The 12680-nt window shown below is 39.1% G+C and overlaps 1 protein-coding gene across 3 annotated transcripts in view; it reads left to right on the top strand.

The window, feature by feature from the left end:
* The first annotated feature begins 3404 nt into the window (after nt 1-3404).
* Nucleotides 3405-12680, top strand: part of arid3a (AT-rich interactive domain 3A) — a 47533-nt gene continuing 38257 nt past the window's right edge. For 2 of the 3 annotated variants that reach the window (XM_061684744.1, XM_061684743.1), the window contains exon 1: nt 3405-3493. Coding sequence is in view for 1 of the 3 variants with exons in the window: in XM_061684745.1 (XP_061540729.1) it covers nt 3444-3493 (50 nt within the window). In the remaining 2 variants the exon portion in view is untranslated. The remainder of the gene's footprint in view (nt 3494-12680) is intronic. The other variant, XM_061684745.1, reaches the window with a different exon arrangement.

Raw genomic sequence — 12680 nt, 5'->3', positions numbered from 1 at the left:
ACTAATTAATTGCATCCCATTCCTAACCTCACAATGTCATAATTACAATGACTATTTTAATGAAAAATACTTATCGGTAATACATATCAATTGATACAATAAAAAAGATGATCGTCAATTTTTTTTTTGTATTATTTCTGTCTATATTTCCAAAATAAATGCCAACACAACTGATCGTTGACTCCTCATATATATTTAGATGTTTGTCTATAACTGACAAGTAATTTTAAATTCTGAGCTCTTTGGGGGTGCACTTGAGCAAGGAACCAGACATCCCCCAAACTGCTGAGGCGTGGAACACAGCCATCTGATGTCTTTCAACAACTGCATGCCTATAAAATCTATTGGGCCTGTGAATACAAAACTAACAGTGAAAATAGAATCGCTAGAACATAATGTAGTTGTTAATGTCATTAGTATCTCATTGATGTCATTTTCTACTTAGCTGCTTTGTGTATTACAGCTCTGGATTTAAAAACTATGCATACAATTAAATAGGGGTGTAATACATGTGTTCATATTCAGATTTTTCTGTACGGAACATTTGATACTGTACAGAGGCGTGCTAAGTTTCCAAACGGATTATTATTACATATTAGCTGAGAAACACAAAGTATAACTGCCTTTTGCTCTAGCCATACGCTACTCGGTGAACAAGTACAGTGCAGCTCAGCCTCTGGCTTGCAAAGGTCGTGGCCAGCGCATATTTTTTTTTTTGATACTCCTTGTCATTTGGTCATTTTACGTTGTTCGTCTAATACCATAGTTGCATTAGTCATATTTGAATGTTTTTAGATAACAAGAAAAAAAAAAAAAAAAAAAGAAGAGTGCAGATTAACGACACAGACAATAAGCAAAAACAAAAGTTTTAGCAAGCAGAGTGGTATTTTTTCTTCATATTGTGACAGTCGGTTAAACATGACTTGGCCAATCATGCTATTAGGGTAAGATGTATATTTAAGTGTTTTTCATGCCAATATCTTACAAACCTCAATTCCAATTAAGTTGGGACGTTGCGTAAAACGTAAATAAAAGCAATGCAATGATTTGCAAATTGTTTTCAACTGGTATTCCATTGAATACAATTACAAAGATGAGATATTTAATGTTCACACTGACAAACTAGATTTTTGCAAATATTAATGGATGGATGGATGTGTCTGCAACACGGTCCCAAAAGCTGGGACAAGGGCATGTTTACCACTGTGTTACATCACATTTCCTATTAACAACACTCAATAAGTGTTTGGGAACTGAGGACACTAATTGTTGAAGCTTTGAGGGTGGAATTCGTTCCCATTCTTGTTTGATGTATGACTTCAATTGCTCAACAGTCTAGGGTCTCCGTTGTCATATTTTGTGCTTCACAATACACCACATATTTTCAATGGGAGACTGTTATGGAGCAGTGGCAGCCCAGTCTAGTACTAACACTCTTTTACCACGAAGCACGTTGTTTTAACACGGGCAGAATGTGGCTTGGCATTGTCTTGCTCAAATAAGCAGGGATGTCCCTGAAAAAGACATCGCTTGGATGGTAGCATATATTGCTCCAAAACCTTTATGTACCTTTCAGCATTAATGGTGCCTTCACAGATGTGTAAGTTACCCATGCCATGGGCACTAACACACCCCCATATCATCACAAATGCTGGCTTTTGAACTTTGCAAAGATCACAATCCGGATGGCTTCCAGAATATTTGTAAAAAATAAAAAAGAATAACGTTCATCAGTTTGAACATTAAATAGCGTGTCTTTGTCGTGTATTCAATTGAATATAGGTTGCAAAGGATTTGCAAATCATTGTATTCTGTCGTTATTTACATTTTACATACTGTCCCTAACTTCGCTGGAATTGTGGTGTGTACTTGTCATGATGACTTGCGACTGGGCGTTATGACTTACAAGCGTATAAATTCGGGTTACGTGACTGTCATCGGAACAGAACTTTGCTGTAAATTGAGGACCCCCTGTAATTCAGACTGTTCACACTGTTACTGTTGAAATTGTCCGTGTCATTGGTTTCCTAAAAAGAAGACAAACTATTGATGTTGCACTTTCCTGAAAAGACAAAAACTTAAGGTGTTTTGAACTTTGTTGTATTGTACACATTATTGTGTTCATTGAAGACTTTTTTATTGGATAATTTACTGCTAGCAGGTTGGAGTTTTTTTTATTATTTACCTACATGTCTTTAAATCTGTTCCTGTTGACACAAATGATAAGCAGTTTGGGGGTTTGCATTTGTCTCCCTATTGTAATAATATGTAATAGCATTGTTGACAAAATTGTTCCAGTTTTTGAACAAATGTTGACTTGTCAATTCTTTTTTCTGTTTCATCACACCTTGGTGGAAAAAGATAAAAAATTGATTTTAGCCATAGAATATTTTCATATGAAGTGTTGTTGTTTTTTCTTTCTGTTAAAATATTGATTTCGCAGTATGGAGGAGTAAAGTTAAAAGCATGTTGATGTACACATTAGGTACACGTGCACAATTTAATGATACTCGATATAAGCGCTGCATCAAAAATTCTGCCTTTTTAAAGGTAGTGTTCAGTTTTGACTGAGAATTATTGATTTAACAATATACAGTACAGCATTATATTGTGGTTGTAGTTTACAGTGATTCAGATTTTTGCAAACGTGTACTGCATCATACTGACAGATGTTTCTAAGGTTTTTTTTTTTACTTGGGCATAACAGTAGGAAGAGTTCTACACCACGATAAAAATGAAATGAAATACCTCTCTTACTGTGTCAGTCAAAAGTGAACTTTATTTACACTTCACCATTATTTCTGACACACATCGTGCATATAATGTCATGAGGTTGCTGTTTGTTTGTTTATGGCAGTCGCCGAAAGGGATTTATTTATTTTAAATTGTATATTTTCCACATTACTTCAATCAACCCGCTATTTTAATGAATCTAAATTAGAGTGTAATGAATCTAAATTAGAGTGTAAAGACTACATGGTGGCGCACGCCCCCCCCCCCCACACACACACACTATAGTTGCCACGGGTGCATTGAGCAGCGACACCCCCCTGCTCCGAGGGGGTGGGGGTGATGACTGAGGGGTTGGCCCCTGCTGATTCAGAGGTTAGGAATTTGCATTTGATTGCTGTTTGTCAACCAATGGCCTGAGTGTGCAGGCCGGAGACTATTCATTCCCCACGCCTCCGTGTGTGTGCGCGCGTGTGTGTGTGTGTGTGTGTGTGTGTGTGTGTCCACGATCCGGGCTCTCTCGCAAATCGACACCCAATCTCCGAAAACACAATTACACGTTAAAGCTGAAGGTCGCGGTAGATACCATGCAGTCACATGTAAGGAGTGTACTTGCGACAGATAAACACAGGAGCCGTCGCTCTTCTTTCTGTCTGTGGAGCTTTTTTTTTTGCGCCCTGTGTGTCATTTAGGGGAGTCAGGGAAAATCAGGAATGCTTCTTCCGGTCCCAGAGAGTGTAAAAAACGAGCGGAAGTCCAAGTGGTAAGTTTAATACCCCCCCCGCCCCCTCACCTTTAAAAACATAACGATGTAATTATGTGTGTTTCTGGCTCCGTTTTGCTCGCTTAATGTATATTTTTCATCGATACGGCCTGATCGATAACCAATCGCCCAGGCGGAGGATGAAGTCAGTGCCATATGTCACCTCGCCTGTGAGAGTTCCACCTCCGCCGAGTGTTGCACTATTTCATGCCCAAAAAGATGGCACTTCAACGAAATTGTAACTCGAGTTTAGCATGTATTCGATATTTTTAAAAGAACATGCCATTCAATTGATTGAGCTACATCATCTGTTCGCGTTGTTTACGCTCAGTAAAAATGGTTAAGGATTAATAGCTAACATTTCCGACCGCCTTTTGCGTTTCCCTTCACTTGAGGGCAAAATTGCCCTGTCACGTTTATAACCACAGCTTGGGCCCAACAGTTTTAACAAGCCGATTGTTAACAGTATTATCCGGTAAACTAGAGGCTAGATAACGGATAAACAAACTGCCTATTATATCGGATTCGAGGGTAGAAAGGCTAATTAACGTGCTTTCACATTCAACTCAGTCATGGCAGCTTGCTGGCTCGAATTAAAAGGCACCAATCGAGAGTTGCTGACTTTTACAAACGTCATGCGCCATAAGATTGTGTAACCTCAACCCCCCCTGCCGCCTGATATAAAAGTCATGTGGCAAACTACATCACTTTATCTTTAGGATTACCGTTTCTTTTCACTGGTTGCTTACATTTAAAGCTTGGCAACAGACTGTTTTTAGTGCGGGAAAATGCAACCTGGAAGTCCAGTAATTAGCCCTAGTAACATTGGTTTACATTCTTCCTTGATGGACAAAAAAATGACTTATATTGCACACCTAATTATTTGCTGTGGATCTTGATACAAATGTCATGTGCTGTGAAGGATGGTTGTAATAATGATACAATTTGCCTTCAAGTGAATAAGACTAATGTCATTTGGTTTTTAGATAAAGATGCCTGAATATTAAACTCATGGTTATGGATCCTGGTCTGATCTAGGTCTAAACGCTCTCCAACTTGTGTAATTTTGTGAAATGTGCACAACTCTGATAAAGATAAGCCCCATAAAACTGTAGTAGTAAAGTTTGAAATATAGTGGCGTGGGCAGTTACAAAAGTCAGTTACACATCAATGGCTGAGATTAATGACAATTCAAGTCAAAACATACACTCGACAAGTCCAGCATATCAGGAGAAAAGAGATGCCTTGACTGCATCTGTGGGGTGGAGGCACTCAATGTGCTTGTGCAACATTGCAGTATGTCTACAGGCCTGGAAAACCTCAAATGTATGGTTGTAGACAACCACAGTACACGCTAGGGCTGCACGATATTGGAAAAAAATATTTTATTATATATTTTTTGAACACCTATTGTGTTGTGAAAATAATACAGGATCAGTGTTGGGAAAACCCATTTTCTACACAAAGTAGTTCGACTTTCAATTTGATGTTGCACAGTCACGCAGCTGCCTAGTTTCATTCTGAAGAGTGAAATAAGAAATGCAGCAAGTCTACAATCTTTTAATCTTTTGAGAATGTCACTTTTCATATTCCAGTTGATTCACTGTCTATTACAGTACACCAAAATCGCAGCAGATTTGCGCACACGTACATCGCAATGATGATGCTCAAACAAAATATTGTGCAGCCCTAGTGTATGCCTCTGGGCAATCCTCCCATTGTTTACTTGCCTTAGAAACACCAAGTTCCACTTGTGATACTGGCTGGCATCTGGTTTGTGGGTAGTGTCACATTTTCTCACTGTGAGTGTTTTGGGGCACAGGAAGCTGGTCTTGTGTAGTTCTTTGTCTCTTCCCTTAAAAGTATGAGCACTTAAAGGTTTCTTGTCTGATCTAGATGCTGGGTCTTGACCAACAGCAGTTGCCAACCTTTTTCTGTGCGCCCATAAACTTGATATGTTCTTTGACCCCTCAATGAAAGCAGCTTCTTATTTTAAGATGAAGAACGCAAACTGTCATTGAAAATTGCCAAATCCAAGTTTTTGCATGTGTATATTGGGTACCCCTGTCCAAGACAATTATGGTGTAATAATTTGGTAACTGACTTCCATTGTGTGTATTTCGTTTGACAGGAACATGGTTATGACATATCCTAGGCATGATGAAACATTACAATTTTAACACGAACTCAGACATATGTGCAGCAAATGTTAAAATCACAACTAGTGGTGAAAAGGGGGCGGTGTGTGTGGGTGCGGGTGCTTTCTACCACTGTCGCTATTAAACATTTACCAACAAATATACAGACACTGCATAGCTAAAATATCTCACATCCCGTTGGTGTCCAATCACCTTAGAGGCTTGCCTTGATGTTGCTAATCTGTTTGGTCCAATCTGGCATATGCTATGTTCTTGCTGGCACCAGCAAATTCTTGAGGATTCCGTGTGTATGTAACAGATCTGATGTGCCTTTATAAAACTAGGTTAACATAAAGTAGCTTCTGGATCCTCTGGATAATGTATTCTTACCCGTGACCCTGTACTGCATAAATGGTTTGAAAAATGGAAGGGCAGATGGAGGCTATGGGACGTTATGGGATGTCATTTGCCATGCAGTAGTGGAATGGTTGCCAATAGCCTTTGACCACCATAAAGGGGTCTTAGATTGATATTATTGATTGATTTGGATCATTTAAAGTAATGCTTTTTAATATCTAACAACAGACTGAATGCCTTACTACATATCATTAAGTCAATGCTGTTATCCTTTGCAAATGTTCTGTTTGAAACAATAGCTGATGTCATGGTTAATGTGCGTCATATGAGACAATGTATCAAAGGTGCACAGAGATTGAATGTTGTTATTTCTCATTAGTTGTACTGCTCTTTTCTTTCTGGTGTACATCTGCACACCGTTGTTTTTTTAGTTGCTTATTTCCCCGGAGTGCATTTACATTGCCTTCTTCCTCAACATGTGAACAGCTCCCTGTGGACTTTTTTTTTCTAAGCACGTATTTGGATCGGTCCTGCATTTAATCCAACTGAGGCCCACCTTTGGAATGAATCATAAGTATCTCACGCTGTGTTCGTTGTGGGAAACATTCGGTGACTTTTGGCGACTTAGTTCAGTGTATAGATGACGGCCATGACAGATTTCTAATCTCAACTGGAGACTGTTTGAGAAAGCAGCAAGTGTAATATACAAACATGCTCCACTGTGAGGTGAGTCAGTGGCACAGTTGGCCCCTAAACTGGTTGGTGTCTGTGAATAAATGACTCACAAACGTGCGGACTAGACAAACTGGTCTGATGCCTGTTTGCTCTCATATTATCAAACTCTTATCCTTGGCGAGCCTGTGTAGACTGTTATGTTGTCACGACATTCAAATATCTCTTCAAGGTTTGTTAAGGGTGTGGGATAAGACTTGCTCGAATGTTCCAGTAATTACCCTCCTGTGTGTATAGGACTGGATTGTATTTCAGTGAATGTGAGTTGCCTGCACACACTTTTTGTGTGTGCCCGAAGGAAGACAGAAGCAGCTTGGCTGTCTTTCAGCTGTTCTTGTGCCAAAAGTTACTTTTCTGACGGGCCTGGGCAGCACGCGGGGCTTTAACCGCATTATCGTGCCAAAAAGCACAAGTTACTTCACCACTTGTGCTGGAGCCATGGGGGAATCCCTGACCGTGACGCAGGCAGGACGCAGCCAACAGAAGGGCCTTGCAGTTCTGGGATGCCCCGCAGTTTTGCAAGCAAGCTGTTAGGAACAGTTGTAGGTCTTGTTTTCAGTCCATGTCTTACAGTGGGATCTTTATCAGCCAGAATGTTCTATCCTGTTACTTGTCTGCCTGGATACTAGCATGCAGCTGCATTCTGCAACACGGTCATGTGTCTGTAAAACCTGATACATTCACATTTCATACTATGGCCTGGCAGATTGCCTAATATATCAAATCAGTGTGAATGTCTCTTCTTTGAACTTGATGGGAACTCTGCACGAGAACATACTCCTGAACTGTATGTAACCTTTTTTTTTTTTTAAACATAGAAGAAAATGTCCTTTGGTAAAACCAAGTACTACCAGGCTAGTAGGCCTACTTGGCCAACTAATAGAAAATGGGTGACGTAAACCGCAACTCTTATTTGCACATCGATTCATCATCACAGCAACATTGCAACTTTTGGGATTACATGGCCAAAAATGACAACACACATTCTTCAGAATTATATATATATATATATATATATATATATATATATATATACATCCTCTAAGTCTCCGGTTGGCTTCAGTTGTCTGTTTACTTACTGCCCTCAGTCCAGTTTGAATAAAAATTGGACTCCTTACTAGAATTTACACCGATCTGATCGGTTTAATCGGTATCGGCCGATAATTAGCATTTTAGGCTGATCGTCTTTCATGTCATAATTCGCCGATCCGATCAATGACATCATCGATCGGCTCCGCACAAGACATTTACTCCGTGTCGCCGTCGCGTATGAATCCAAAAGCTAGTTTATTTTTCGCCTTGTAGTACTGTAGCTATCTGATGGCCAATAAAGGTTTTTCAATCTTGTCGGTGAAAAAACACGTCGTCGGTGTGGGATTATTTTGCGGTGTCTCAGACAAACGACACGTACATTATTTGCAGTCTGTGCACAACTGAAGTATGTCGTGGGGAACGTCATCTAAATGCTTCAACACACCAAATTTGATCGGGCCTCTGAAGAATGTACACAAGGAGGAGGATGCCGCGTTCAAGCGATGCAGCGTGGGGGAAAAAAGAAAAAAAAGAAAGAAGTCAAACGGACGCAAACTCTGGACAACACCCCGTCCATGTCACCGGGACAGTGAGAAAGTTAGAGTAAGCATATCATTAACAGTATTTGTTAAAGTAATTTAATTGCAATAAAGTAATTTTATTACAGTAAGTTAGCACCCATTATTTCTGTCATGTTGTAATGTTGATTTGACCTAAACTTATGTCAGTGGCCAATCCTTGAATGCCCGCTAGAGGTCATTGATGTTTTAACTTTTGTCTCAAATGCTAGAGAATGCTTTACGATACTCAGTATACAGTACACAAGTATCTACAATAAATGAAAATGTCATGTAAATAGACACATTGCTCCATCTTGTGATCGGATCGGTGATCGGTTATCGTTTTTTTAAACTTGGTGATCGGCCCCTAAAATCCTGATCGTGTAAAGCTTATCCTTACCATGGCTAACAACTCTTAAAGAGTAACGTTTCAACTCCAAACGGAATGTGTATATATAAACTTGGATCATCATCCTTGTAGTGCTGTTTTTGTCATTACCATGAGTTTTTTTCCCCTGCTGACTCTCCCTGGCCTTATGATGACTGACGTATTTATTTATTTGTATTTTTATTGAGCTTTGATTTAGTCATGACATTCTGCTTAGCAACAAATGGCTGCGAAATATGAGACACATCTAGGAAAAAAATTGCTGATGTATGTTGTTGTGCCTGGTCACAAGCTATATATTTTTGTTTGTTTTAATCACACCAAGTACCGGTAGTTGTCTATGTGGTTGGTGTTTTAAGAGATAATGTAAGTTAAAAAAAAAAACAGTAAGATGACGGACTATGATTTTGTTGTTATGTCGGTTAAGTAGTTGGTGTGTCAAACTAAATGTCGACTACATTCACACACTTCATCAGCTACATCTGCACAATATGAGATACAATTTGGCATAATGTATCAAATAATGCTCATTTGGATTATTTTCATATAATATAGTGTTGTATGTTTTTTTGAAATCAAGCATATCATGCTCAGTTGTTTTTTCCTGTATTATTTAGTAGCACATTCCAAGAAAATTGCTTGCACTGATGTACTGTATGCTTGCCCTAAAGTGGATCACAGGATTGTTTTTGTTTTATGCCCATTTAATTTATAGAATAGCTGAGGCTAATGAGATTTGGATCACTGTGTTGCTGTGGCTTATTGGAAGAGGTCAGTGGAAAGTTATTTTTTGCAACAATTCATCATCCTATGAGGTTCTGTAACAAAAGTGTGTAAGTAACAAAGGTGTGTGATCACATACTACTATAAACAATTGCAACAAATGGTTCATTCAATTATTACATCCTTTTGTCTCTGTGTGCAGAAAAACGGGAGCGTAACGCGGCCTGTAAGCCATTTTGTTCTGGATGTCACCATGTTGACAACATAAATCTCTATCTATTACTGTGTGCCTTTCTGCAAACAAAAGGCTTGACTGTAAAAGAACAAAAGAAAGAAAAAGAAAAAAGATAGCAACACAACAGTCGACATATAAACCTAACAAGTTAATCCAGTTGGGGATGTTCATGCCATTCCAAATGAAGTTGAACCCCCCCCCCCCACACACTAGACGTACTATCATTATAACGTCTAGAGTTACCAAAGCAGTGTTTCGAGGCTGCGAGCTACAACATGCAGCCTGCGTCCTCAGTCTCTTTTATTGGCAACAACCTTTTTAACACAAAAGGAATTTAGATGCCTCTCACTCAGAGCATACAGCTCACATTGTCAAAGAAATGTACAAAAGTATTGGTCACCAAGGCACATTTTAAGGGCTCTAGTTGTATTAAACCTTTTGTGTATCATGCACGTAAAATACTTCAGGAATAATGTCTCCTGACAAAGCCGTTTGTGTTTTCAAATTGTAACGTGATCTATATCTGCTTTGGTCAAAGAGTGACAATAAATGAGGACAAGTCAATGGACTGTGGTCTTCACTAACCAATACAGTCCTACATAATAGCCCGACAATTATCAAGTTATTGCCAAAAGAAACTGCCACACACTGGTTGATTTGAGCCAACGTGTGATTGTCTCTCTCAGCATGTACCGTGTCGTTCTACTCAAGCTGTCATCTGACTGATTTCTTTTTGCTCTCATAGGGCTACAGTCTCCTTATGAAGCTAATGGTAGGTTCTCAACTAGGCGCGGTCAATATCTAGCAGCACAACAGTCAACATAAACGGCAGAACATTTCAGCTGAATCAGCAGAACATTTTGTCTCTCGTTTATCTGATGATGCTCCTTTTGCTGTAATGTAATGTTGTTGCCTCAGGAGCTGATTAAAATGTTTGCCTCTTTCCATATCATAATTATTGGCTGTATGGATGGATTTATTATTATTTTTTCAATAAAAGGAAAAGACAGCAGTCAACAGTGTACAAGTTAGGATAAAACTAATTGTCGACGACATTCACACACTTCATCAGCTACATCTGCACAATATGAGATACAATTTGGCATAATGTTTCAAATAATGCTCATTTGGATTATTTTCATATAATATAGTGTTGTATGTTTTTTTTTAAATCAAGCATATCATGCTCCGTTGTTTTTTCCTGTATTATTTAGTAGCACATTCCAAGAAAATTGCTTGCGCTGATGTACTGTATGCTTGCCCTGAAGTGGATCACAGGATTGTTTTTGTTGTATGCCCATTTAATTTATAGAATAGCTGAGGCTAATGAGATTTGGATCACTGTGTTGCTGTGGCTTATTGGAAGAGGTCAGTGGAAAGTGCGTGACCAGCCTGTGTGACACTTCCTCAATGATCTTGTTGTTGGTGCAGCCGAGCTCAATAGAGGCTGTGTTATTTCCAATGCGAGGTAATACTGCAAGGAATGTGAGAGAGTGACGCATAATCAAGACCGGCACCACTGACCGACTTCTTGTGCCTATGTTGTTTTTGTGAGTGTAATAGAGGATCATAAGTGACTACTTTTTGCCACTTACTACTGATCTGATCGGCCTTATCGGTATCGGCCGATACTTAGCATTTTATGCTGATCGGCTGATCGGCTTTAATCTCATAATTCGCCAATCCGATCAATGACGTCATTGATCGGCTCCGCAAAAGACATTTACTCCGTGTCGACATCCTGTACGGTATATTTGAATCCAAAAGCTAGTTTATTTTTAGCCTTGTCGTGTGTCTTTTGACGTAGTACTGTAACTATCTGACCACCAATAAAGTTATTAAAAAAAAAAAACATGTCGGCGGTGTGGGACAGACAACACGTCTGAGACAGACAACACGTAATGCTCGCAAGCAGGCAACAAAACGTTATGTAGCCAAGCAAGCTGCTGCTAGCACTAACAGTTAAAGACTGGCTAAAGATGCTGCCGTTCTGTCGAATCATGCTCTCAAGTTTCGGTGAGGGTGAAGTAATTTAATTACAATAAAGTAATTTAATTAAAGTAAGTTAGCACCCATGATTTCTATCATGTTGTAATGTTGGTTTGACCTGACTGATTAGAATTACATGACCTGACTAGAGCAGTGATTTCCAACCTTTAATGAACCAAGGAACATATTTTACAAGTGAAAAATCTCACGGCACACCAACAAATAAAAATGTCACAAAAAGTGGAGACACTAATTACTGTATGGTCTTCTATTAGATGGCAGGAAAGACATTCTTTTGTCACTATGTCTCACTGGCATAAATAGATGAACAAAGATACATTATTTATTGTAAATATATATTTTTGAGCAATTAAGTAAACCAGTATATACAGTAAATGAACAAGTTATTTAAATAGACACATCGCACCATCTTGTGATCGGATCGGTGATCGGTTATCGTTTTTTAAACTCGCTGATCGGCCCCAAAAATCCTGATCGTGTAAAGTCTATTTACTACACTGTTTTTTACAGATACTGCTTTCTAATTAAAATAGCTCTATTCACACTCTGTGTTCAACTGATTAGTCGACTAGATGACAAGTCGACTACTCCGCATCAGAAGTCGACTATTCGCTTATCACATGTTTATAGCATCTTGTCTTCGAATCATCTAATATGCAAAGGACCGAGAGAATGAAAATAAGATGGTTGTGGATGGGAATAGCGATTAGCCTTGCTAACTTTGGCTATTCCGATCGCCGCAAGTCTTGAAATATTCATACCAGCTGGACTGGAGGTGTGGAATGAAGGCAGGGGCGTGAAGTGAAGCTCCATCTTTGCCCCCAAAATATTATGTCAAATAGTGCGCAAGCAATAACTGTGTGAAAACGCTAACTATTCATATCAGAATATGCACAAACATCACAACACCTGGGTCACTTTACAACACTTTCGCAACGTGTGGAAATATTTGACTAAAAATGAGACCGGCAGCACAGTCACTTGCAAAATATGCAAGTCTGTCCTCAAATAC

Source organism: Phycodurus eques, chromosome 8 (genome assembly GCF_024500275.1).
Source record: "Phycodurus eques isolate BA_2022a chromosome 8, UOR_Pequ_1.1, whole genome shotgun sequence".
NCBI lineage: Eukaryota > Metazoa > Chordata > Actinopteri > Syngnathiformes > Syngnathidae > Phycodurus > Phycodurus eques.
This window is presented reverse-complemented; position numbering and strand designations above follow the sequence as displayed.